General features: G+C 38.7%; 2 protein-coding genes across 6 annotated transcripts in view; one reads left to right on the forward strand and one right to left on the reverse strand.

The window, feature by feature from the left end:
* On the reverse strand, nucleotides 1–25,266 carry DCUN1D2 (defective in cullin neddylation 1 domain containing 2). Of its 5 annotated transcripts, none has more exons than XM_036394000.2 (7): nucleotides 25,059–25,266; nucleotides 22,394–22,610; nucleotides 19,171–19,339; nucleotides 16,545–16,675; nucleotides 5,490–5,572; nucleotides 4,161–4,257; nucleotides 1–3,196 (listed from the first exon to the last, which is right to left on the reverse strand). In XM_036394000.2, the coding sequence occupies exons 1-7, from the start codon at nucleotides 25,059–25,061 to the stop codon at nucleotides 3,117–3,119; spliced, it is 780 nt and encodes a 259-aa protein (XP_036249893.1). In that variant the 5' UTR covers nucleotides 25,062–25,266; the 3' UTR covers nucleotides 1–3,116. The 5 variants fall into 5 exon arrangements, with proteins under 5 accessions (XP_036249893.1, XP_036249910.1, XP_036249936.1 ...); XM_036394017.2 differs by having other exon boundaries at nucleotides 22,394–22,964; nucleotides 25,059–25,264; XM_036394043.2 differs by lacking the exon at nucleotides 25,059–25,266 and adding an exon at nucleotides 24,553–24,878.
* The window catches only part of TMCO3 (transmembrane and coiled-coil domains 3), a 33,783-nt gene continuing 31,042 nt past the window's right edge, over nucleotides 25,202–27,942 (forward strand). The window contains exon 1 of the mRNA XM_036393987.2: nucleotides 25,202–25,527. The gene's annotated coding sequence lies outside the window, so the exon portion shown is untranslated. The remainder of the gene's footprint in view (nucleotides 25,528–27,942) is intronic.

The raw sequence follows: 27,942 nt of genomic DNA on the forward strand, positions 1-27,942 counted from the left end.
TCACATGACTGACTTCAATCCTTTGACAGTCCATTTATTCCTTTTTCCAGTGCCAAAAAATATACACACATGTACAACTTACTCAGCAGCAAATCTCCCAGGTGCTTTGAATGAACAGATGCCTGCAGGTTTGCTCTCCTTGGCATGACACACATGATAAATTACATTTAAATTTAGAATTGGCAAGTACAAATCCTATGGCTCAGTTTCAAACCAAACAACTTGGCACCAACTTTAAAAATACATACAGCATATCTGTGAAGTAATACTGTATGCACTGAACAACTTGAAGACATCTGTACCATTTAGGATTATAAATTGAGCAGCCTAGGTGTTACCACTGTATCAGCTTACTTAAAATGGAAGTCAGAGTACCCTGTAAAGTGAAACTGCAGACAACAGCAAATGATTAAAATATGTAAGAAACTTGTAAGGTGAAAGCAGTTTATTTGCATTTTTTATGACTGTTCATGTTTGAAGGTGTTACTTCATACAGGAATGTAAAAATCACATGTTGTTTAAAATGGGTAGAGGAGTAGGAAGAAAAAATAAAAAAGGAAAAGTGTAGCAAACCTCAAAATCTGGCTCACAAGGATCAACTACTATCTCTGGAGTATTTTGCCCAGTCTTCCACTGTCACCCATGAAGGATTCCTCTAGGAATGAGATTTAAGAGTGTGTGTGTATATATATACACACACACACACTCTGAATCCTGGGCTAAGCATCTCTTCCTTCTTGCTCTGATAAACAAGGAAAAAAAACCCTCAACCCACATGCATTTTTTATGCTCTATTTATTCTAAAAGGTAGAAGGTTCATCAGAATGATTTGATGGAGCTCTCATCACAAGCAAATGTTTCACAAGCTCTAGTGCTATGAAACTTCAGTTACATCACATACCAACAGATTAAACTACTTCTGGTCAGTTATATTTTATCTATATATTTTAAATGGCAGTTGTGTGAGTAACAAGCATTCCATTGTTTCTGGCTAGGTAAATGCACTTGATGCTGTAAAATGCTACACATTTCTACAAAGCCTGTGAGACAGATATAGAAATGGCTTCTTTTGAGGAGGAGGCATAGATAAATCAAAAGCATTAAAAAGAGTAGAACTGCTTCTAGCTCTCTGCTGACTTCTGTAGAATACTTGGAGTTACACAAATGCCCTTCTAAAAGGATGCAGTCAGAAAGCAGCAATTTGGCAGAGCCTCAGTGGGTAACTCTGCACAGGAGCTCCAGGCAGCAGCGGGTTCAGACGCTGACACCTGGCGGCTGTTTGGCCAGGGCTGACACTCACAAAAAGAGACAAATACTCATACCAAATCACTCACAGGGCATTTGTAACTTGCTTGCTAGGCTCTTACTAAGAGAATAATCACTAATTTGTTCCAATTTTCCCTCACCTTGCTTATTAAATGCCATGCACAACTGAAATTCTAGCAAGTGGAAGAACGAAGGCAGTCTCTGTATGCAGCATATACACTTGTCCTTGCACGTTGTGTTGACATAATGCTTGTATGAAACTCTAAATATTAGAGTTTAAGAGAATATTGTAAGCTTTTATACCCTGGCAACTACAAAATAAAAGAGTCTGCTGTCATGCAACACTTCAACGATCCAAACAGATATAATTTATATAACTTAATGCACTATTTTCTCAAAAATTCTTGCATCTATTCAGCCTTAAATACAGAAAATATATTGATCATAACTGTACATACTCTCTAGCAACTCTTCATTTTACCAGACCTGTACAGTGGCTATGACAAACTCATTTTGATGAGGTAGCATTTGCAAGAGCCCTGTGCGAAGACACGCTGAATAGTTTCTGGTAAAACCTTTTTGTGCTCAGACATCAGAAACACTGATGAGAAACAGAAGACTGACACCACTGTGCACTACATAATCAGTGGCTGGCAAAAGGGGAGAAACAAGTGACTGAACAAATTCAGATTTGGTGAAAACTGGTCCAATTTCACCAGCCTTGAGATCACTGAAACTGCATTAATTTGCTTTTTAATCCCCTTAAATATAATTGAATGCACAACACATTCATAGGCATGAACACTTGTAATCATTAATTTGAAGTCTCCTTACCCCTAACTATTTCTCCACCATGGAAGCCAAGTAGTTAAGTCTTTGGGCTTACTCACATCTATTTTCTGTGAGAAATGCCAGGAAATTAATTTACAACTATGTTGCATTTAGCTAGAATTTATGATATGTTTCAAGCTACAAATAAAATCCATATTCTGCCAGTTCATTATTAAAAATAAATAAAACACATAATTGGAGACTAACTCAATTATGATAACTAAACATGAATTATAAAAGCATCTTTGGTTGTTTAATGTCTGCTCTAAAATGGTTATTAAAAAAAGCTGGAGCAGCAACACAGCACAGAGCAGCAGCCTGTCCTCAGCAATGCTATTGTTACATGTCCAAGCACTTCAAGAAGAAAAATGAGGAAGTCAATTTCACTGGGAGAGAGCAAAAGGCTGGATGTAATCACTGTATACATCTAGGATGTGAAAATACAAATTTAACATGTTGGCAATAAGTTAAATACAAAAAAAAACCCCACCATACGTTCATTTGTTTGGGGATTTTTTACAATTCCGTATTAAGACAGATCCACAGAACTAACTTTTATAAAAATACAACATACTGCATAAGTTTTATTTATGGATTTAATTTATATACCACAAATACTGCTTTTAATATAAGTACAATATAATACATTTTTATTTATGTAACTGCTGGTGTTCACTTTGGATTATGAACTGAATGGCATGCTGTGCTGTCAAAACTTTAATAAAATGGCCTCTAGTTAAACTTCTCCAAAGTATAAAATCATGCAAAATCTACATCCTATATGATACAACCAGTACAATAATTGAAGCCAATAGCCTACAAACAGCTTGGATCTTCTGAGTTTGTTCTTGAAGTGTCCACACATCCACCATCATTTTCTTTAGGCAGAAAGGAGAAATTGCAGTTTTGTCTGCAGAATGTCATCACGACCACTGAAACCAGCACCAATGTGCAGTTATCAGCTAACAAATCTTCATTACCCACTGCAGTTCATTCAGTCCAGATCAACAAATCTGGGGTTAGGAAGTTTTATGCTTTCCTCCTGTGACTACTGGTCGTGCATATTCCACAAAATCATCTATTAGAACAGGCCATGCTCCTACAGAAAAATCAAGCAATTGAGAAATTAGCCAACCATTACCAGCAGCAAACTGGTGTAGTCTACAAATACAAAGTATTAGAAGCTCATCTTGACATTCCTGGCCTTGTCTTTAACAGCTTTAACAGGCAAAACATAATAAAATACTTGAAAAAAAACACCTAACTAATAAATTCCACATTTGAATCTCTTCTTTCTAAAGACAACCAAAACGTATTTAAAACACAGAACTCCACACTACAACTATAAACATTAGCTGAAAGCAAAAACACAGCATTCTTATTAAGCCATTCATATCTTAGGACTTATTTCTGCACACATTCTAAAACAGAATTAGTAACAGAGTAAACTGCATTTAGGGTAACAAAAATTTTTGTTGGTAAATTTAGGGTAACAAAAACGTTGTTTCACTCAGAGGTCTATAGCAAAGCACATTCATATAATGTGCTCCATCATGGTGTGACTGTATCTTTACCCCTGTTTTCAAATTACAGCAAACCAGTTAACTTTCTTATCACTACTATTTTGGCAATAAGTATGACACTGTATTGGCAGCTGAAACTTTAAGGGTAAACAAATTAGGACACGAGGTAATAACATGTTCCCTTGTTCATTTATAGCAGTATATTTAATTCTGCTGTACCAATTTTTGAAGATATTCAGGTACTGCTTTATAGTAGAGGAATTGTATTAGAATATCTGTATAGAGGCTTTGCCCCAGAGGTCCCAGTTGCCCTTGATGGGCTGCAGCTGTGATGTCCTTAATTGGGCTGCAGCTGTGACCAATGAAGATAACTGGGATAAAAGGGGGTGGGTCAGCCAGTCAGGGAGAGCCTTGGAGGAGCCCTGAACTGAGAGAGAACAACATGCAGAAGAAGGAGTCTGTGCAGTGAAGATCTGCAGCTATGAGAATACACCCAAGAGGTATGGACTTTAGAAATAATAGAAGAACAACACTGCTTACCTTCTTCATCATAGTTGGACATATCATCTGCAATCATATTTCCAAAATCTAACAAAAGATTCCAAGTATCTTTTGGAATTGATCTTTTATGATGTTCCTGTACAGAGGAATAACAGTACTGTTCAGTCCAAACTACTTTCAAATTCCATAGCAGTATTTTATATTGACATGTACAGAAATACACCTATTTCAAACATTTCTTCACCTTCTTTATCTTAAAAAAAACAATAACAGAAAGAAATCTATCTGAAAGACTTCCTGCTTGCTTCTTTCTTAGGTTGAAATCTTTTAAGTATTTCTTCTCAACTAAGTGTTCAGGTCACATATTTCTTCTAAAGGAACACACTTTAATACCAAGTCATAACTTGTAGATTTTTCTTCAGTTGCATCTATAGATCTGAGTTTGGATGTCTTAAATTGTACTGAGGCAGTTAAAACATGAAATGGTTTCAGAAGCCCTCTTGATGAAACTGGTACATTATTCACTGATTCAAATAAATATACTGCCAAAAAATTTAGAAAAAAACTACAGAAAAATATTTCAAAAAGTGTACATCTTCCTTATTAAGCACTGGGGGACAAAAATGCAGAAAGACTTTTGATTTCTCTAAACTACAGATAAAAAATAAAATGAAGAAAATCAAGATAAATCATATATTATGTAACTTCAGTTTTTGTAATAATATAGACATGCAAATGAAGAAATATGGATGAGTGAATCAGGTCTTTTACAAGAATATTTTTGAATTTCTAAGGTTTAATTTATGCATCTTTACTTCACTGCCCACAGAACTGCACTAGTAATAAGGAAACTGTCAAGATCAGTTCGCTACTAATAGCTAAAAAATTAATCAACCTAATTACTCAGGCAAAAAATTTTGTGGAAAATGGAAAGTCTCTTAATGTTAAATTATGTTAGGACTGATTTAAAATGACTGAGTTTATGCATTAGTACTACAAAAGCAGAGCATGGTAAAATACATGGTTGACAATAATCACAGCTGGGATATTTTATCACTGAGAATCAGCAGCACCAGTTCATGGCTTCCTTTCATGCAGAAACTTTTCCTAAGTAGGAGGATACAGGAATAAGCAAGCAGAACACTCTATCACTTTGCTGCATCTTTTTGCATTCTTCTAAATTAGAAAGCCATAAAGAGAAGATTTAATTTGGCTTGATTTGAGAGTATTTTGTATCAGTTTTCAAAAAGGAAAAGGTTTGAAGGAAGCATAGAGACACCCCATCTTTTTGTCATTGGAAGCACACAGCCAACAAAAGCCAGACTACTGTGGATAAGATAGACAGTAAGGAATAAAGCACATACTTACCAACAAAAATTTATTCCAAAGATCTAAAAATTTAAACCTTCCTGACAAGACTAAATTCCAGTATGCAATTGCCATTTCAAGATCTGCAAGAGATAAAGCAACACATAAATACTGTAGTACTTTATAAGCAATAAACCCCTTCTGGTTAAACTATTAATGCTACTTGTAGTATATTATAATACAAGTAAAGAACACTCTTTCAAAATCACTAAAAAACTATAAGGAATTGTTTTCTACTCTCCCTGACCCAAAAGGCAGAAGACAAACAGTAACAATGTAGATTTTGTATTGAACATCAAAGTCAATAAAACTAAAATATTTGTCACCATCCACCAATGGCAGATTAAAACTACTTTCAATCTACAGAAATAGAACACTTAATGAAAAATCTCTCTGCAAATCAAAAAAGAAAAATATATACACACATGCACAGATATAGCAAATATTGATAGAAACAAACATTAAATCCTTTCAAAGTCAAGTGAGTACAAAATATGACAAATTAAGAGGCGTTGACATCTGTGGAACTTAAGGACATGAGTGGATGAAAAAAGTCATTTATCTGTGGTATTATCCCTTACAGCAATAATTCTGGCATCATTCAGTGGACAAACACCTACACCCAGTACTGAAAATACAAGTCCAAGAAATCAGCCTTATTCTGCATCGTGACCAGTGATCTGAGAGCAGCGTTAAAGGAAGATGCAGCACTGCCACATGTTCCAGCAGAAAGGCAGAAGCAACATTAGATGCAGCTTCAGGGTAGAAAGGATGTTTCCTTGAAGGCCTGTTTTCATCCTCAGCAGCTCACAATGCTAATGGCTTTGGTGCTTGCACTAAGTACATGATCACTACAACCATAAAATAAGGCACAGCCTTTCTGAAACCACAGAAACATTTCAGCTTGTGCTTTCAGTATAAACAAAGTGTAAACAGAACATGAAGCTTAAGAGAAAGTACTGTGATAGCACATAAAACAGAAGCTTAGCCTGCACCTACAAGAAGAATGGTTTTTGAAATTGTATATATCACACTACAAACCAAAGGACAATGTCACCTGAAATCAAGCTTCATGTCTGAAAGATGTTCCAGATTTTAACACTGCCATGCCCCTGGAATCCCTGTTTCAGACAGGGCTGGGGCCTGGATGAAGTGCAGCAGTTAAGATGCAGAGAAATGCAATATGCCTCTACCTATCTACACAGGGACACTGCTGCAAGGGTTTGTCCTACTATGGCCAGTGCTCTTCAGTACAGAATTTGAATTATGCTCTAATACACTTCCCTCAGCTCTTCCTGTCTATGCCACACTTCCTCTCATTTTTCACAAAAGCTATGAGGAAGAGAGTAATTAAGAGCCTTACTTGCTGCTTAGCTGCGCAGATTAATTATTCTTATCTGTTATCCCAAATTAAAAGCAAAAATGATGAAAAAGACAAAACCTAATAGTTTCTAAACTCCACTGTGAAGTAACTGGCTTTGATCCCACTCACTCAGGCTTCTTTATGAAGACTCAACCTCTCCAAGCAAACCTTGCAAATCTATCATGTGACAACTTCAAGCAAAATGCACTTTGAAAGAATCTTTCAGCTTAATAGTTGAAAAGACTATACTTCTGATGGAAATATTCCTTGGAAAAAGGAAGAAAGTACAGGTAGGGAAACAAAGATGATTAAAGGTACCACAAAAGAAGAGGTAAAAGGGAAAGAAGAGAGAACACTTCCTTGTTTTTTGTCAAAGTCAGTACTATGTTAGGGTGATTCTTGCAAAATTATGTTTAACACAATGCGTGTGAAATACTGTCTTAAGCTGACACTCGAGGGACACTGTACATGTGTCTGTCAATGAATTCTCCTGCACAAAGATGCAGAAGTTATTTGCTATAACATATGAAAAATGCATATCCCACTGAGGATGCTGCTCTGTAGTGGATCAAACAGGTCCACACTAGAGCTGCTCCTCCCAGTAGGCACATGGAGGAAAGTTCTCGTTTCACTAAAATTTGCTAAAAGGAGGAAAAAAAGTCCATCTTTCTCATCTGGTTCACTGTAATCCCACAAAGCCATCAACTAACACAAGTGTTATTTGAACACACGGACTAGATTGGATTATCACTTTTGGTACTGAAAGTGCCACCTTATGCAGCCTGTAAGTACATGAGCAAACTAGGTCTTCAGGTTTGCCACAATCTCTGGGGATATGCCTACACTTCTGTTTGAAGACAATTCCCTGCCTAGGTTGAAAAATCTGGCATTGGAGAACAGAAAAAGAGGATTTTTCTGCTTTAAAGGGAAGACCTAGTTAGAGAGTTCAAGCCTACATTAGCATGCTGACAGTAGTATCAATAAACAGTACTGCTGGGGATCTGCTACAATTAGTGCTGCACTGATAGATACTGAAAAAAGAGAAAAGACCTTATGCATTAGGGCTCTGCATTCCCACAGGAAGATGCTTTTGCAAAGCAAAAATTCTTCAGGCAGTCTTAGGAATACCTCTTTCAATGCTGAATAGATATGAAGGCATCATTACAATAAGAATCAAACTACAACTATAAAATATGCTGGGTTTTTTATACCAAAATATATGCTACCCACATCATAGACCAATAATGTAACTTTAATAAAGAGAAGAAGACAGATGCATGGATCTCCGAAAACACCTAGACAAGGATCAGTTTAAAAGAGAATTCATTGCTAACATCCATTTTCATATCCAATACATGAAATTGCTAAAAGGTTGAAGAACATAATAAAAATACGGTATCGTATACTGTACATTATATATTTTGAGCTTTCCTTTCGACCCAAAAATATTTTTAGTATTGATATCTAGTGAGAATTGTACATCATGCAGACCCTTAAACAATCAGCTTTTCTCAATCAGAAATAGTATTTTGAATGCAGCATGACCTATCCTCAAACATTAAAAGCCTCATGCTAAACTGGCTTTTAAAAAAACCTTAGCCTCTTCTATCCTGATTGAACAGAATAGTGGTATAAACAGCACAATTAATGCAGAAGGAGAAATACAGCCTGTGTCTACTTTTAAGATTTGACCAAATCTTGTTAAGAAAGGAAAAAATTATTAGATAGCTGCATGAAAAAAATAAGAATCAAATAAGTTCCTCATGCTATGATTTTGGACCAGGGCAATGAAGTCATTGCACACTAGAAATTAAGGAAGTGTGAAAACAAAAAGAGAAATAAGAGATAGCAAGGAATTGGCTGGAGAGCAGGATTTCTGAGGAACATGAAACGCAGCTGATTTACACCTGCTGTGCCAAAACCGCCCTCTGGGACTGCAGCACTCACTCGTCATCCTCCAACAAACAGAGCTTTCCAGCTCTCAGTCTGCCCTACCAACAAGACCTGTTCATACACTTGTGTTTGAAATGGAGAGAATATTATCACTAATTCACCTGAATTACTAATAGAACTTTTCAACACTGTGTTGGAACTGATGCACAGGTAAGAACAATGGAAGCTGGTGTCAATCTGTCTCAACAACAGGTCTATTATACCTGCCTGACCAATAAGCATCAAGTGAATACTTGCAAGATTCAGATTTAATAGACTCCTTGTTTCTTCATTTCTGAATGATTTTAAGAGTCTTCTTTGGCCTCCAAATTGCTAAGAGCACAGACACAAGAATTAGTTCCTTCTTTCCTAATCGGCAAAATAACAAGAATATACCATGAGGATTAGACCTAAAAACACTTAATTGAATTGCCAAAAGCTTAGAGCAAAACAGGCTGTAGTTGCAACTGGAAGCTCCCCCACAGAAGATAGGCAGAAGGGGAAAGAACAAGTTAAGGGGGGTGATACAAATACAGATCATGGCTAAAGTCAGGATCTAGCTGAGCTGGATCCACTCATCCCTGCAAAGGCATCAACAAGGAGCTTCCTGGTGCCCTGTGTTAGGGGACAGACAATGCAGTGTCAGGCTCAAGTGCCTGTGGTGGACAGGAGGAGCGGTAAAGCACAGCACAGGGCTTTCACAGGAGCAGAGCCCAGCAGGGTCTGGCTGTGCTCACTGGCTCTGTCTCAGCATCTGCCAGGCTGAAGCAGCCTGATTCCATGCAGAACATTTCATGTTTATCTGTTTATCACCTTAAGCAAAAAACAGATGAACTGCTTTGGAATGCAAGTTAGATTTAGGAGATGACTGTCAGAACATCAGTTTGAGTGCAACCTAATGAACCTGACTGTAGCCAGTTCAAAAATCCTTTTGCCTCTTTGCAAATCTCTCCATGTACCATTCAGATAAACAACAACAGAAGACTTAAAGTTGACTGGATATTCATTTCCCAAACAAGGCCCAAACATGAGTAAAAGAATCAGGGGCATTAGTAGAACTGGCCACACTGTTACTGATCAAAACACCTTTTCTATATGAAGTTTCCCTTAAACTGCTGGCATTTTCAACATGGAAAATGTGAACAAAAATAAAGCAAGAACCATACACATAAACCAAGGTCACTGGAACACCTAAAATACAGCATTTACAGACCTCTTACAAAATAAATATAAAATTCATTTATAGACCTCACTCAACTTCTTCCATGCACTCACTCCTACAAATTGCCTATCAATCTAATTCTTCATTGAAAGGGGAGGACATCTTGATAACTAGCTTGGGGGGAGGGCAGGAGTAAAAAAAGAAAACAAAACAGAAAGAAAAAATATCCTTCCCTAATGTCTAAAGATCTCTTCAAAGAATCTTGAGATACTGCTATGATAAAAGCCCAGCTGATGTTGCTTCAATTAAAAAGAGTACATTATACTCATCTGCTTATAGGAGAGGAAACCTCCTTGAAGTCCACATACCGGATGCAAAGATAGTCATTCTTCTGGTCTTGAGGTAATATCTGATTCAAGTCTGAATGCCCTCCTCATCTTTCATCTCTTGCTTGATCCCAGGAAACTGGCAGAGAGAAGGAAGCACAACCTTTTGAGCCAGCAAGCAGACGAAGGGATCACAAAGAAGTGATGAAGGACCCAATCGGCTTTTTGTTTCCATGTTGGAAGGTGAAGACTATGAAAGAATGCATTAAGCTCCTCCCTGGGGCTGAAACAAACTCTAACAAACTCCTGAGCATGCCTTTTTGGGGCTCAAAGGGAGACCCAGTAAGAGAATCAAAGCAAGCATCAGGTTCAAAAAACAAACAACCAAAAAAAAAAAAAAGACAGAGCTAAGGCCTTGTTTAGAAAGTGCCCTTAGAAATCTGAACTGCTCTGTAGACATGACAAAAGACCTATAATCCTATTCTTTAATACACTTACCAACAAGAGCTAGGATACAAAATTTCACTCAGATTGCAGTAGAAAAGCTGAACCTTGGGAGTAGAATGCAAGATAAACCCCTCTGAATCTGCACTATGCAAAAAATTAAGATTTATTGCACTATATACAGTAGTAAGAACATGAGAAAGCAGATTAAAGACAGAATCACAGTTATCCATAATAATCACTTTTAAAGTCTCCTGGCAAACCAGATAACTTGATAAACTGCACCTTCAGAATATAAAGACAAAAGGCAAATCAAGTTTAATATATCTAAATATTATGTACTCCAGGTCCAACACACAGCCATTGAGATGGCGCTGCTGTGCTGAAACTTGGCAGTTTTTTTTCCTTAATTCTGTCCACCACTTACAGAGTCACATTTTTAACAGTTATAAGCATCCATTGTCTTCTTGGATAATGATCAAATCTATTCAGATGTATCTGAAAGACACTCGACAGTTGAGTGCTTAGTAACATTCATCAGAACATCATTTTCTGCTTCAAGATCATCATGGCAGATCCTATGCACTGAGCTTTTGCCTCCTGCATCTCAAGATATCACCCTGGGGCACTGCTACTACTGTCACTTCTTTAAACAGCACGAGCCCAGGCTGGAGCATTCCACCTGGTAATATTGAGCTAACAAAAGTAAATGCAAACATTCCAGTTGGATGAGACCACAGCAACAACAGAAGTCCTGCAGATACAAGGAGAAATAAAAATTCCCTACTGTCACCACATGAGCTGTGGAAAAGAGACTCCTATAAAAGGCAGTCCTATTTCTAGGAATGAGTATCGGTGTACTGAATTCTGTGTCTATTTTAGGGCATGACAGAACAGATGTAACTTAGTTTATTGGAGAGGATTTCTTCCCATCTAATTACATAATGGCAGAATTTCTTGCATTGGTTTTGAGGGGAAGTGGAGAAGAAGAAATTGAAAAGCAAGGGAAGACAAGCTAGTTCAAAAATAGATAAAACACAGAACTACACACACACTCCTACTCTCCAAGACCACTTTCCTGGAGCAAAATCCCCTCTGAATTATGAAGACAGCTGTGTCAGGTATCATCAAAATTCTTCTATCACCAAAAAAAACTTCTAAGAAGGGCTTCTGTGCCTTCCCACTCCCCATCTTACAAATGGCAGCTGGTGTGATAAAAGATACTGTGTCCTGCTGATAAAAACTCCAGAAAGTCTGGGACACTCAGAGATTTTTTTTTTCCAAGCTATGCTCCAAGCGAAAAAGATCCAATGAAAACTGACAGTTATTTCAGAAAAAAAACTTTTAGAAATTCTGTCTTCAAGCACTGCTGCCCAAAGTGAAGCCAGATACAGTGAAATTCACCTCAGTACACTGAAGCAATCTCAAACTCCTACCATGCTTGAAACTTCACAGTGGTCAAAGAAGTTCTGGAAGAACCTCAGGCATTCCCTGCCAAACTGGGAGAAAGTGGGTCAGTCCTACATCTAACACTGCCCAATACTTAAGTAACTCGGATGGTAACAAAGAAAACTTCTGTTAAATTTGCAACTTAGACAAAACCTGAAAAAAGTCTAACACGACAGAAGACAGGATTAGGATTCAAAATTCTTTGGACAAATTGGAAAATCATGTGGAAGTAAGTAAGAAAGATGTCATTAAAGAGAAATGCAAAGTCATATGCTAATGAGAGTAATCAACTGCAGAAATATCAGATCAGAAGGATCAGACACAACTGGGTACATTGCAGTGCTGCAGAAACCCAACAGTAAAACAGACTGCAAACTGCAGACAGTACCAAACTTCAGCAAACTCAAAAGGATGCAAAACAAGAAGTAAAACATCTAAGACATATGGAAGGTTATCTAGCTTGTTTGGGTACTACATGACAAGAGAAAATTAGGTCAATTTGATTGCAAAGGAAATGAGTGTTGGAAGACAAAATTGCAGTATCAGAGAGCTAGGAGATAAAATTTACCAGGATAGTTGGTTTTGCTCAGTCCAGAGACTAAATGAAGACACATACATAATCACTAACTATGTAAGAAGTCATTACTCACACTAACAAAATGTATGCTGCGTATTTACTTTGGTTGGTTAAAGTATTACAGTGGAAAATTCAGAAGCAGAGATTTAACTTACATGCTAGAAAAAGAAAAAAAATAATTTAACAACAGATTTAAGTAAACATGGACAAAGATGTACGAAACCCGCCATCAAAAAGTTAAGATTACATTTTGTGATGGCAATGGCTCTCAGACTTGTTCAGCCAGAGGACCAGTACAAATCAAACCTCAAATCTTATTAATACCTATTGAAACTGAAAAGGCAATTTAGTGTATGTTGTAGCATACCACAGAGCATTTGGTTAGAAAAGTGTGTGCAATAATTGGTTTTGGTAGATGTTGACCCTGTCTAACATAAGGGAATATCCTATGTAAGTATTTCTCTACTTTTTAAATTTAAAGACCACCTGGCATATTAAAAAGGAACCCATAAATCACTATTTCCTGGTGTTTTTCAGAGGAGAGGGGACAATAAATAAAGTAATAACTGCTGCATATCACTTCTTAAAACACCAGATACAGATTTAAAAAAAAGTAATCCGAAATGATGGAACAGTGAACATGACTCATAACCAAAGCATTGCTGCTTGAACATTTTCAAGATATTTCACTCATTTCTTATGGCTTCAATATGCTAAGGTAACAAACAAGAAAAAAACATGAGAAATAATAGTGTAAGTAAGTCAGTCTGCCTATCACAGACAAGTTTCTGGTAAGCTCTAGTCTCAAGAGTTATTTCTTTAAAAAAAAAAAGATGCCCTAGCATTTAGCCTGAAGGACCCAACAGAAAGAGTTTAATTTCATCTTCTTTTATAAAAGGTTTCTATTAGCAATCTGCAAAGAATATGAATTTCTCATTTGTCACTGGCTCTATGTCAAACTTGGTTAGTTTTCAAATAAGTACATTTATATGTTATGTGTATATCCAAGAATCAAACAATATTATTTTAGCCTACAGATCAGTCCAACGAGCACAATTACCAGACTTGGTGATTTAAGCTCCCAGCCTAATAAGAAAAAACACTGAATACTTCAGACCCTAGAAAAAGCACATTAAAATAGTCTGCAACTGAAATTCAGGAAATAACTTCTAGATTATTTCCATTCCATTAATTCAAACCATTCACGTTTATCCTTTACGTGACATAAACTTACAGACCTCTCAGTCTCCTCCAAGTCACAATTCACCAGAAAGACTTTAAGACAAGCAGCTTGGGCAGGAGCTAAGCAGCATCCTGTACTGACTGAATGCCATCTAATGTGCTTGTGGGGAGAAGGAGAGGTGATCACTGTAAGATGACCTAGACAGAGCTAGGCACAGATTTCTACCAGCTCAGATGGTAACAAATCTAATTATTCATTCTGTTTAACTATATGGACTTAATCAAAGTGAAGGTTCCAAACTGAGTAGGACAGAAACAGACTTTGTACGTGGCTGATCTAAGTTCCCACATCTCCTTGACAATATGGCACACAGTCATTGGACACAAGTACCAAACAACCCTGGAGACAGGAAGCAGAGATGAACAGTCTCATTCCAGGAGAAAATATGTAAATATATACAGAAAAGAGATGTGAAATTAAAAAAACCCAACAATCTAAACCTGTATTAAATGTAGCTGAAGCAACTAGAATTCTCAGCTCATACAAGCACTCCAGTAAAATAAGTGGTGGCATTTTCTTCCTTGGTTACAGCTTACTGCTTCCTTCTGTGGCTATTACACCTACCTGTAAATTTACTTTTTTCCTTCACCTCTTTGCTCCACTATGATGGATAATCCCTGTAAAGATTCAGACTCCAAACCTACACAGTGCTAATTTTTATTTGGGTAAACTATCACTGGCCTCTATCACTCAAAAATGTCACATTAGTCCCTATGTTTGCTCAATAGTCTCTCTCTACTCAACCTATGGTGATCCAAGAAATGTGGTGTATCTCCACTAAAGTAAGAAAAGTGGCATCTGCTTAAATTTCTTTACTATCTAGAATCATCTTAGCAAAACCAGAAAAAGTCTGATGAAAGGTGCCACCAATATAATGCCATGTAAGAACTAAGTAGTAGAAATTAAGAGACTCTACATATTATTGAAATTACTAAAATTCCTGAAAACTGAAATCAGCAACAGTACCTACCAACTCATTCCACAGTTTAAGTTTTACTTCAGTTTTTGCGCTTACATTCTCCTGCTAATAGATCAACTCATAGTGCAAAAAGGAACTTTGAAACTTTCTGGCAATAAAACATCTTTCTTACACAACAGAGAAGACAGACTTTTAAATTAAAGGACCCCCAATACTGAATAAAAAGAAATATGGGAAAAGAAGTCAGTTTCCTCCTCATGTAAAATAAACATTCAGTTCCAAATCTGGATTGTGCTGCCTGCCCTCATCCACTATTCATACAGGCTTAGGTGAAAAGCTTTTGAAATATAAGTTCATGAGTGTCATGTTGGAATGACCCAATTAACACAGGAAACCATCTGTAATACTTCATTAGGTATCCCACAGATTCCAACTTCAGCTGTAACTGACTTACCTTTCCTGCAATTTGGAAGTACTAAGCTTTGTTAATGAAGACTAGCTAAGGGATAGAATCTAACCAACCTTACAGAGCCACTACAAGACTTCATTTTTGTGTCAGTAATAGTGGCACAGGAGCCATGAGAGAGTGACAGATGAAATGAAAAATGGCAGTGCTGATAAAAAAATGTAGAAAAATACAAACTGGCTAAAAGTCGTCCATAGTTTATCAAAAAAAAAAAATAGATGACACCAGGAAAGACAAGAGAGATTATTCAAAGTCAAGAATGTGGAACAGACACACCTGGTTGAGGTCTAAATTGATATTCTGCTCTCCTAACAGTTCTTGAGAAAAACATTTATCAACTTTCCAAGTAAGTTAGACACAGATTTCAAGTGGCTATGCTAAAAAGAGAAAAAACCGCAAAACCCTAAAAAAACCAACAAACCACTCCTCTCACCCACAGCACAAAGAACAGGGATGATGGTACAGTGCTATTCTATATACAAAACATTAATTCCTTCCTACACAGGATCTTCTGAAAGTGGACATAAATTTGAAGAGAGTGGGCTTCATCTTACTGTTTTTTCATCTATTCACAAACTAGCTATTTTTGATTTGAAGAAACAAATGGAATTTAAATGGTGTATCAGTTTTACTCCAGCAATACAAGGCATGGATTGGGATAAAGCTTGAACTTTATGAAGAATAATACTTTAATGCTATATAAACTATGCCTATTTTTACTCACTAGGTTTAAACCAAGTCCATAATACTCTTTTTCTAAACTTTACATAAAAACTGAGCTAAAAGTAAAGATTTTAAGGAGAACAGTAACTTGTGCCCAATTCTCTCCCTCTTCCTGGGCTGATATGGACATCTTGTTTCAGTAGTCCTTAACACACAGAGCTCACTAGCTCAGTATTTAAAAGAAATAAAATTTGACAGGTCTCAAAGAACTGCAGGAACTTCATTCGACAAGAGGTGAGAGAATGTCAATACTGGCGGAGAACCCCATTAGATTATCTGTACCAAGGGGATGTGAATAAGAGATTAAATGAAAGAAGATGGGAAAGAGAAGTCAGTGAAAGAAATCAATAAAGAGTTTACTATACAATTGCCAATGAGAATATTGTAGTACTGGAAACATTTGGAAGACTTCACTGACTGCAGACATTTTCTCTTTTTTTTTTCTACTTACCTAGACCTTTTTGTCCAGGATTTTTAGCAAAGTTAAAAGTAAACTGATAAAAATCTTTGAACTTTGCTGGATCCTTTAGCTCTTGTTCCAGCCTTGGCAATAGAGCTTTTAGCTTTTCTGTGGTGTCACACCTGTTCAAAAGAGATTACATTATTTGCAAATATTTAAAATTTCTTCCTACTTTCCCCCCACCTTCTTAGGGTTTAGTTTAAGAGCAAAACAAAACAGTGGTTAAGATAAAAGATATTATCTTTGTGGATAGCATTCTGAAAAACGTAAACGCTCATGTGCCTTTACTAAAGAATTTTAAGTGGAACATTGTATACAGGCATCCATTAGGTACACAATGCAAACAGGATTCAGTGGTTTAACTTCTTTTCTATCTCTTGATGAATTTCTGAATAGATGCTATTCTGTTCTTAAAGAACACCCAACCCTCACTGAATTCTGTTATTCCTTCCCCTGGGACAGCTGTAACACAAGTGTGTGGTTTTGCTTTAATCTAGATAGACAATGCTTATTCCCTACTCTCCTGAATAAAGAGCTTCACACTACATTTTTTACAGTCCATCTTAACATTTGAGGACTTTCCAACTAAATAAAGTATTATTTGCAGTTATTCTCTCCCCATCATAGAACAATTGAGAATAAAACTGAGGAACAAAATAAGCCTTGAATGATAGCCTGAAGGCTGGCAAACTATTGAACAGCCTAGCACAGGTAGGCTAAGACAGAATCACATTACTGAAATTCTAAGAGAAACACATCCCTGAATAACACCAAAGCATTTTCAGTGAAAACACCTGAGCTTAGAAGTCACACTTTTAAAAGGAAAAGTGTTTCTGCCACAACAAGGCATCAAATGAATATTCAAGGTTCACAAGGACAATACCAGTATCTTGAATTGTACCTAGAAACTCAAAGTGAAGCAAAAGGGTTTCAAAAGAAGCAGTATCACAACTAACACTGTGTATTTGAAAGTTCCCCATAGTTAAATGTTTGTATTTATTCTAAAGATTCAAGAAAAATTCTGTTAAAGGATGGGTAACTACAACAACATCCATAAAACACAAATGCAGTTTTAACTGTCTTGCATGGTCCAGATAAAAATAAGCACCTTTCTGGTCTCCAGCAGTACCTGGCAGAGAAAAGAAAGAATTCTGCCAACAGTCTTCAACTGAGAAGCTCAGTTTGGGAGCTTCTTCTAGGGACTTGATCTAGACAATAAATATACCTACTCATATGTATCCTACAGATGCTATGTGATCTAAGCCTCAGGGAATGTCTTTCCATTTGACTGCTCACTTGTCTTCATTGCTAAAAACCACAGACACTGTGCCTCCAAGTACGTAACAAAATCATTCCAAATTCTCAGTAAGTGCTGTGGCAAGCAGGCACAGCCATATTATGCTCCTAAGAACAGCTGTTGCTCTAAGAACAGGTGGTTTAGCAAAAGCTTTTTAATCACTTATATGAAAAAAAAATTAAAAATGCTGGCAACCTTTAATAAAATAGCATGAACACTTAATTTCTGTCCATGGTTAGAAAATCATAATTATTGTTGTAATTTCTACCCAAAGCTACCCAGTGGGAAAAAATAAAGCAGTGAACTTCAGATAGTTATTTCAGAAGTTATTTCATCACAATTTCCTAAAAATGAAAGCTTAAAAAGAAATCAGTAACTGATGAGGTCAGTAACATCAGACTGCTACAATCCCTGCTCAAGAAACAACCACCACATTTCCTATAAGTTGGTCTGTCTTAGAAATGCATTGATTAAGGTGCCATTCTAAGATCAAATGAAATTGTTTAGCTACAAAAAAGAGAAACAAGTGAAAAACTGTACTTATCCACCTATTTAATAAAATCTGTTGAAAAGAGTCATTTGACATCTTTAAATATTAGAAATGCTGCTCCTCTTGCAAGGAAAAGTTATACACAAAATATTACTTTATGATGATACATGCTTGACTTTATTGGTAAGCAGAGACAATGTTCAAAGTCTATTATCCAGAACAGCTCCATAACCCAGAAAGGAGTTTTTTATCAGTTACATCACAGTTGGACCAATCTTTTCTACTTCCAATAGCCTCATTTTTATTTCAATTCTTCATAGATATTTTGTACAAATGAAGTATCTAGTATGAAAGAGAGGAAAGTATAGGTGGTAAAATGGACAAAAAAAAAAGATGGGTCCATTTGTTGGTGGCAAAGGAAATAAATAAAGGCTCTTTTCTCTTTTCCTATTTCTTTTCTGTTTCAACAGCGACATTTTTTACCTTTCATACACCTCCAGTGAATTTCAGTTTTTAACAGCAGGAGGTCCAACTCTAGTCCTTAACACAAATATGCATATGCTTACTATGAACTACATAAAAAGATACATGAATCATCTGACTCCCTTGCTGTACAGGTAGAAATTGTTTTCCTTCCCCCCTGCTGTGGTCATTAAGGCTTTGCAGTAAAGCACCAATTCAACGAAGACAACACACTACATTTTGCATCTGTTAAGCTTGGCACTAGCCTCAACAGCTTTTTAAACCTTCACACAATTTAAGTGAAAATGTTTTGAACAGAAACATAGTTCAGGTCTTACATTATAAACTATGCAGAAATGGACACTTACCCCAACTCTGTCATGCCATCAATAAATTCCTTTTTACTGAATTCACACTGTGTGGCTGCCCTGAATTTCCATGCCACAACCAGAACACTGATACTGGCTGGGTCCAGGCTTAAATCATCACAGAACTGCTGAATCCCATCAATGCCAATTTTATTTTCATCTTGTGGGTCTGCAGTTCAAAATACAAATAGGAGAATAATTATTAATAAAACATATTAACAAATAATCATCTGACAGCTCTGATGTGCTGCATAATATAGGTATTCATTTTTTCATAACCTTCACAAATGTTTTCACATGAAGTCTAGATATTTTTAAAAGAGAATCAGTAAATAGATTAAGTATTCTGTAAACTTACAGAGAAATTAGTTTGCAATTTTTCCTTAACTTCCCTGCTGACATCAACTAAATAATTTTGTTTTCCCTCCACAATCCACTTTAAAAGATTTGAGTTAACCCAGAAGATACTGCCTACATTTAGAAACAGTAAGGGTGATAAACACATCAAAATGTACAACATATTTATATTGGTCGGTGTGCATTAAGCTTAAAAAAAAACCCCAAACCAACCCAAAATCAAGTCCAACAAAACCACACCTACCACATTAGACCCCTGATTTTTTTTTTGTTCCTGATAGTGACATATGGGTATCCACTATAGCTCTTTAAAGACCACATTCAAAGATTTTGGGGGTTTAATTAAAGGTCAGGGAAATCACCAAAACATTGTTCAAGCAATGCCTTAGCATAACAGAGTCTTAAGCTAATTAATAGAATTTAGTACAAGTGAAACATAGTATTTCTCCAGTAGTACCTTTCTGAATGTTGGTAGATGTCTTATAATAATTCTGTAACAAAATTCTCTCTCGAAAAAGCCTCCAAACAAACAACCCCCTGCACACAAACTTAGATAATTGGAGAAGAAAAAACCAATTGAAAAAAAAAAAGAAAATAAACCCAAACCTCTAGTTTGCAAAGCTTGAGACTTTACAAACCACAAAACTGTCTTTCCCAGCTTTTGAGAGGAAGACATTTCAATATTATAAGTTGGGCTATGTAAAAGAAGCATCTCTTGAGTAGATTTAATACTAACTTCTTAAACTGCTACCATTTTCAACCATGCCATTTTTAAGTCCTGATCCAAGAAGTTGATTCAAAAAAAATCAAGCCTAGATAAACCCTTTAAAATTTTATTTTAATTCTTAAGCTAAGATCTCTTTGACTTTTCCAGCCAATACTACAGTGAAGGAAATTGCAAATTCCAGAGAGGAAGTTAATTTGGCAAACAGACTCACATCTATTAAACCTAGAATTACACCAATGGTATAATAATTCAGGGACCTTTGATCCCAAATAACAAGTAAATATAGCTATTCAACTACTTCTAAGACATGTAAAACATATTTCTTGTGTATTTGGGGAGTAATTGAAGAACTGAAGGCAAGATGTGCACTGTCTTGAAATCAGTGGAAAAATTCTGGTGGATTTCAACAAGGACTTTTTATCCCTATCATATTTCACATCATACAGGCAACTAGTAAAAAAACGCAATGGTTGTTTTGACAGAGTTGCTCAATAAACAGGTAGGAAAAAGCAAAAACAGCACAGAAAACAAAAAGGCTTTTCAGATTTCAAGTAGAGTGCGCTATTCTATAGGCTTTGTAGAACAAAGGAACCCCTTATTGTTCATGGGCCAGTGACTCAGGTTTAAGCCTAACATGAATCAAGGTAAGGTCCTTAACTAAAACTTTTATAGTCTTCTGTCAAATCTTGTGAAAGTTTTTAATGTTTACACCTTCAGTTTTTATAAGCCAGAAGTGTAAAGGTCTGCTGCTAACTAAAACACTGACATAACCTGGCTAGACTTGCTTTCACCCAAGTCAGATGGTGCAGTTTGCCACTGCTAGAACTTTGTAAATAATAAATAACATTTGTGACAATCTTCTTCCATTTTAGATAGTCTTAACAGCATTTATGAATTTGAATATATATATTTTGACCCAGCAATCTCCAAGACTGACATTAAAGGAGCAAACAAAAGAGTCAGATGTATGCATATGCTATATATATAAAAACATACACACAGGCATATATAAACCAAAACATGGTTCTCTGAGTTTTGTCTCTGGGTTTTTGTTTTCACAAAGAAATGCTATAGCATTGCTGCCTCTTTGTCCCTACATAACTCATTACCATACAATAATGAAGTATTAAAGAATCCCTACACTTAAAATAGAACAGATTATGCAAAGAACAAAAATGGTGGAAACAATAACATAAAAAAAGATGACGTGTACACAAAACATGCCATATATTTCAATTAGAAAAGTACATAAAATCATAACTGGGTAGTAGTTAAGAGTTCATGTTTTCAAACATGAGATATATGGATTTCAACAGGAGCTAGCAAAGATTCCAGCCTGCACTGCTCCAACACGAACAATGCACACTCATGTCAGGTGCCACAGTTAGCAAGCACTGTCAACTGGATTGCATACTTTATTTTATTTAACTGCCTATTTTTTTTTGTTGTTGTTGTTGCTTTTTAACAATGACATAAAATGAAACTTGGAAAAGAAACAACTGCCTTTAATCCGCTTTCCTGTGGTTTTCCCTCCAAACCTCTCTGAATAGGCACATCACTTTTGCTGTAATATGCCAGCATGAAGGAATTAAATAAGGCTGTAGTACCTAGTTTTTGAGTTCTTATTTGACTGTTTTGTCACACTCCTAGCTGTAACATTATCTGAAACATTTTTGCTTTTAATGTATAGAAATATTACTGTCTCTGAACAGAATTAATTCCCCCAAATATTAGCATAAGAACAATATGTATTATTTTGCCATGGAAAGACCATCATACACATTTAAGAGCGACTACTGGCAAAATATCATGTAAATTGCACAATAAACTTTGCTACAATGTTGACAGCTGGCACTTTTTCCCCACTGGAAGTTTAATTTCCTACTTTTAAAGTCTACAGATATCTAAGTTGTGTACTAATCATTAAAAGCATTTAAAACGTTTTTTTCACTCTTATTACTATAAACACACAGTGAGAAGCAAAAGCTAGCTAGCTTTACTTAAAACTCCTCAAGAATGGTAGTGGGCAAAGCAGAAAAAGTTCTCACACAACATAATTTAGAAAAAACCAAAACAAAATCCACAACAACAAAAACCCAAGCTGACCAACCAAAAACTCACCAGAAAACAAAACCTTACCTTTGTATCGATTATATAGTTGTTCTAATTTCTTCTTGTCTACTGAATTTTTCATGGATTCTTTGTAGTACAAGTCTGGATTCTGGAAGTAGTTGTCTGTTGCCACTTCTAGTTTCCATTCATTCTGTGTTAAGCAGTATATAGCAGTCCTTTCACCAGCCTGGGTAAATGCCATAAACTGGCGGACCTTGTCCTTCTGGGACGATTTAAGTTTATGCTTTGGGATGCAAAAGAAGCAGGAAAGCCAATGAAGCTAATCCAGAAGTTTGTTTCAGCATTCTACTACTAATGCCTATCTTTTAAAGGTTTTAGTTTTCTTGTTGATGACAACTTTCACTTCAGAATTACAGGAAGACAAAGCCTTGTTCTTCTGCAGTTAAATAGACAGCATTTTCTTCTGAAAATTGAAATGACAGCATCTATATATACATTTTTAGCAGCACATATTCTGTCAGTAACAAACTTGTATTTCTGCTTTATTGCTCACATATGCTGACGTTTTTCTGTTCTGTAACAGCAGTAAACACAAGTTTCGTCATATTACAATATGGTTATCTTCTGAAAGATATGCCTAGTGGTTATAAAAAAGAGAAATTAAAAAGGTGCAACTTACAGATTCTCAAATTCTGTATAAGTCCATACACGGAGAAAAAATACCCAAGAGTTTTCATAATATTTTCTTAGCAACAATTAACAATGCAAAGTTTAACCAGTCATCAGCTGAAAAAGGCAGAAGCATTTCTCATATAATTATGTTATAAAACACTGCCAACAGAAGACATAAGGCAAAAATAAAATAGATGAAATGGACATATCGGAGACTGTTGAATGTTACAATGAAACTATAAGATTGCTGTAAATGTGATCTGAAAGCTTTAATTAAACTTTGAAAAATATGCTTATACTTCTAACACATTAAACAACAAAAAAGCCTGTTGCAGTGGTCTACAGGAATTAATAAGATGTTTCTCGCAATTAAAGCAACCACATAGAGACAATATCCCCAAACTTCTGGAACACCCAAGAGGTAGGAATGGGCATTTTATAGAGAGAAAATTTGCTAGTAACAAATTTCAACATTATTCTTTACACAAAGTTGGAAGCTGAAGGAGATAGCTTAAGTCAAACTCTGTTTTTTATTATATTCTGTACTTTCCAATTTTGTTAAACCTTACCTAACACATGTTCTGGGCCAACAGTTAAGCTGAGAAGTTTGTATAAATTCCCCACTACAGTTTAAATAGTCAGATATAATGGAAAATTTACATGTCTCTTAAAAGAGAACCGAATTCTGATCCAGTGAGGAGTAAACATGGGACCATCTTTCAGCTTACTTTTTATCTCTTGTCCCCATATGGACGTCTTGAACTATAGATGGCCCTGAGACAAGAAATATATCATGTAAACAAGATAAGGATTTTGGTCTTTCCTACAGGATTTTTCAATCTAATATAAGAAGAAACATGCCAGGTTTCTTTTTACCCAAGAAATGTGTACAGTGGGAGGAAAAACGTGCAAAACATAACTACTACATACTTTGATAAGTAAATAACTAATAATCCTTTGGCTGCAAGCTCCAGCCTGCCTCCAAATTTTCAGGAAGGTCTAGCTAAGGGAGTCTCTGCACCAAGATCTTCCTCAGTTACATAAACTTCTTCTGGGCAACAAACTTAGCGATAATCACTTCAAAACAGAGGGCTCTGCCAACAACGCCAAAGCAAACCCCGCGCCCTCTTTCAAGCCTAGCTAACGCCAGGCATTTACGGATATTTTCCAGCGAAATGAAGCACTGAATTATTTGAAGCGATAAGAAACACACAGGGCTCTCCAGCCCCCTACCCTGCCACGTAGCACGGTTCGTGCCGCTCACCCGCGGCCGGTGCCTGCGGCGGGAGCGGCCCCGCGCACCTTCCCGGGCCGGGGCGGCTCCGGAGCTCCTGTCCCCAGCGTGACCCCTCGCTGAGGGCACCCGAGCACGGATGCGCACCTCGCACCCAGGCACAGCCCAGCCGCGCTTCTGGAGCCCTCTCCCAGCGCTATGACACCGTACCGCACACCCCAGGGAAGCGCTGGAGCTGCTGCAGAGGCACCGGGAGAGCCCTCCCTTCCCAAAACAGCCCCGGCCGACCTCGCCACCCAGCAAAGGACTTTTACCGCACCTTTCCCACCGCCTCCGGCTGCACCTGCCGCGTCCCGCGGCGGGGAAGGGGCCGGTGGGAGCGAGGGACTCGCAGCTCCGGTGGCCAGCCCCGCCAGCCCCAATCCCAAAAAAGGGAAAGGTACGCGCTGCGCCGGCTGCCTGCGCTCGAAATACCCGCGGCGGGGCCCAGCCCCCTCCCTTCCCCCGCCGCCCCCGGTGACCTTCCCCGCTCCCGGCCCGGCGGAGGAGGCGGCGGGAGAGCGACTCCGCACGGGGGTGCGCGTCCCCGTGTCCCCACGCCGCTCACCCCCCCGCCTGGCGCCTTCCCGGGCAGGGCAACGGGACTCGGCGCGGCAGGAGGCGCGGGGTCGCTCGGCTCGCCGGCCTGGGGTGGGGTGGGGTGGGGTGGGGTGGGGTGGGGGGGGGGGGGGGGGGGGGGGGGGGGGTGCCTGGGGCTTGTTCGAGGCTCCCCCTCCACGGTTTCGCCGCCTCGCCTCCCCTCCCCCCCGGGCTCGCACAACCTACCATTTTATCACCGGCGCTCCCACCAACTTCACCGCCCGGCGCCGCCTCCCGCGCAGGCGCGCACCGGCCCGCCCGCGCCGCCTCCCGCCGGGGAGCGCTCCGGGCACGGGCCGCAGAGGCGGAGCGCGGGATCGCGGTGCGGAGCCCGCAGCGCTGCCGGGGGAGCGGCGGCGGCTGCGGTGCTGGGGCAGCTGCGGGGCCGCGGCTCCGACTACAACTCCCGGCGTGCGGCGAGAAGCCACGGTGACGTTTCCCGCCGCGAGGCGGCGCTCCGAGCGCGGGTCCCGCCCAGCTGCGCTCCGAGGCGCCGCCCCGGCGCTCGAGCACCGGCGCGGGGCGAGGGGCGGCCGCAAGGACGGGGCTCCTCGGTGCCCTCCGCCCGCGGCCGCCGCCCACTGATACCCGTGCCCGCCGCCCGGCGATCCCGCCCTCCCCGCCCTGCCGCTGTGGGCCTTCTTCCGTCCCTCAGGTGAGCGTCGCTGCCGAAGCGCCGGGCGGGGCAGCCGGCTCTTTTCCCCCGTCCCTCCGCCGCCATGAAGGAGAGGGAGCCGGGCTGGTCGCCCCCGCGCTCCGCTTATCTCCTTCTGTTCTCCCCTTGTGCCCCGGCCTGCCGCGGGGAGCGGCCCTGGAGCTGCCGAGGCGCTCAGGTGCGAGCGCATCGGGGCGGAGGTGCCCGGCGGGCACGGCCCCGGCCCCGGCCGGCCTGTGGCTCCCGGGCAGGAGCTGGCACTGGGAAAGGGGCGAGTGGAGGCGAACCCACGGACGTTCCCGCAAGAGGGGTCTGGAGACAGGGTCCGGTATTACCAGCTTGATGAAATCTGGTGCTACAGTGTCGTGTTCAGGAAGGAAAAAGGGGGAAGATGAGCTGCAATCCAGCAGGAAGCAAACGCTGCTTAAATAAGGACTCTCCCTCCGACTTCATACTTACTGGTGGTGAATGGAGAGGAGTGTTAGTTTTTTTGCCTTGGTTTGGGTTTTTTGTGCTCAGCATCACATAATTTATTTTGGTACGTGAGATCTTTATTCCCTTACGAGCTTTTGAGCACTGCCCCAGTTGTCGCTCCCCTAAACAGTTTTTGCTAGCCAAGTAAAAAGCACAGAAACAAAATTGTCCCCATGTGTGAACCACAGCAGCTAAGTTTGCACAGAGCAACAGGGAGTGAACTTTGCTGGTGTAAATCTCTGCTCAAAATTTAGTTATGTGGTTTGGTGTACCACATAAGACGTGCAGTCTTTTACTTGCCTTGGATATACACTGGGTGTTTTATTCTCCTTCTTTCTTGCAGAAATAGTTTGTTATATATATTTAGCAAAATCTCTGTCCCAAGCCTACTAAACAGGAAGAGCATTAGTTTGTATATATGAAGAAATATTTTCTTAGATTTCACTCCAGAACTTTGCCAGGTGGTGAGGATTGTTATTTTCCTGATTTCTTAAAACTAGTAAGCCCCACAGCTTTATCTAAGTTCTGAAATGTTTGTACTTTATTATTTTATTGAGATTATAGTGATGAGATATGCTTTTGCTACTTTCATTGCACTTTCAGTTCTTAATCTTAAATGGTTTAGCTCTAGCCCACAGTCAGTGAATAGTAACTAAATACTTTGGCTTGCATTTCATGCATTGAAAAAAGAAATAAACCACCCCACAGACAGATTTTCTCATTTCTCTCTGAAACAGAGATGGGAGGGCTTTTAACAAATGAAGGTAGTGCATGACTGTGTTTGCCATCTTCCCTTGCCATGGAATCACAGAATGGCCTGGGTTGGAAGGGACCGTAAAGACCAATGGCGCCAAGCCCTCTGCCATGGACAGGGACATCTTCTACTAGAGCAGGTTGCTCAGAGCTCATTCCATGTCTTGATGATGGCTGGCTTGGGACTGTGACTGCTACTGCCTTGTAGGAAAACAAGATTCTCTCTTAGCAGACTGCTTCCAGATGCCCGTGTCCATGTGCTGATTCCTGATTAAGGCTGCTGGTCCAATGATCAAGACTAACTAAATTTTTAGGGAAATACCTGCTGTATTGATGATCTGTTAACATGTTGTGTGTGATATGAATTTTTAGAATGCCAAATACAAAATTTTATATATTATGTGTAGCTTTGTGATGTGAGGGGTTTTTTGAGGGTTTTTATGTTTGTTTGGATTTTTTAAAAGAAAGTAGTTCCTTCTAGGTTCTGAGGGAAAGAAATTAGTTTTTAAATTCTATCCTGCTTGGTGTTAAAATTAAATACAGCAGTTTAAGTATAGATTTTCAAGTAGTTGCTGGGAAATGAGCTTATGAATGAATTGAGTTAGTGTTTTTGTAATTTACTTTAAAATCTTGAAGATCCCTAATAAGTTTTGAAGTAACGTACCTCAGGGCCCTGCAGCCTTTCAGGTTGAGGAGGTTTTTGATCCAAACTAGTAGCATTCAGAAGTCCAGGAAGTTTTGCTGTTCTTTCTTCCACAATTATGATTTATAATGTAATCTGATTCAGTTAGGTTTTTTATTTTTATGTTTAGTTGAATGTGTGTAGTTGAATTTGTTGATGCTTCTGAGACTTTATAAATAACAAATGATTATGATACAATGTTTTAGGATAGATTTTAGAAGAGACAGGAGATTTACTGGCAGCTAAGAATAATGAGTTCTAGTGCTGTGTTGAAATGCAGCCTGTGACATCATGGCCTGATATTTTTAAAGGCTTTTCTTTTATGTAAGAAGTGCAGATAAGTACCATGTGAAGTGACTAAGCTTTCCAGTCACTGCTTTTAAAACAAGATGTTATCTAGGAAATAGTCAAGGGGAAAACAAAAACCTGTCAGTAACCTTGGACTATTTCTTGGTTTTCATAAACGTTGAGTGAAGAAGACTATGTGTGTTCTGTCAAAGCTTGTG

The sequence above is a fragment of the Molothrus ater genome, chromosome 2, assembly GCF_012460135.2.
Source record: "Molothrus ater isolate BHLD 08-10-18 breed brown headed cowbird chromosome 2, BPBGC_Mater_1.1, whole genome shotgun sequence".
NCBI classification, from domain to species: Eukaryota; Metazoa; Chordata; class Aves; order Passeriformes; family Icteridae; genus Molothrus; species Molothrus ater.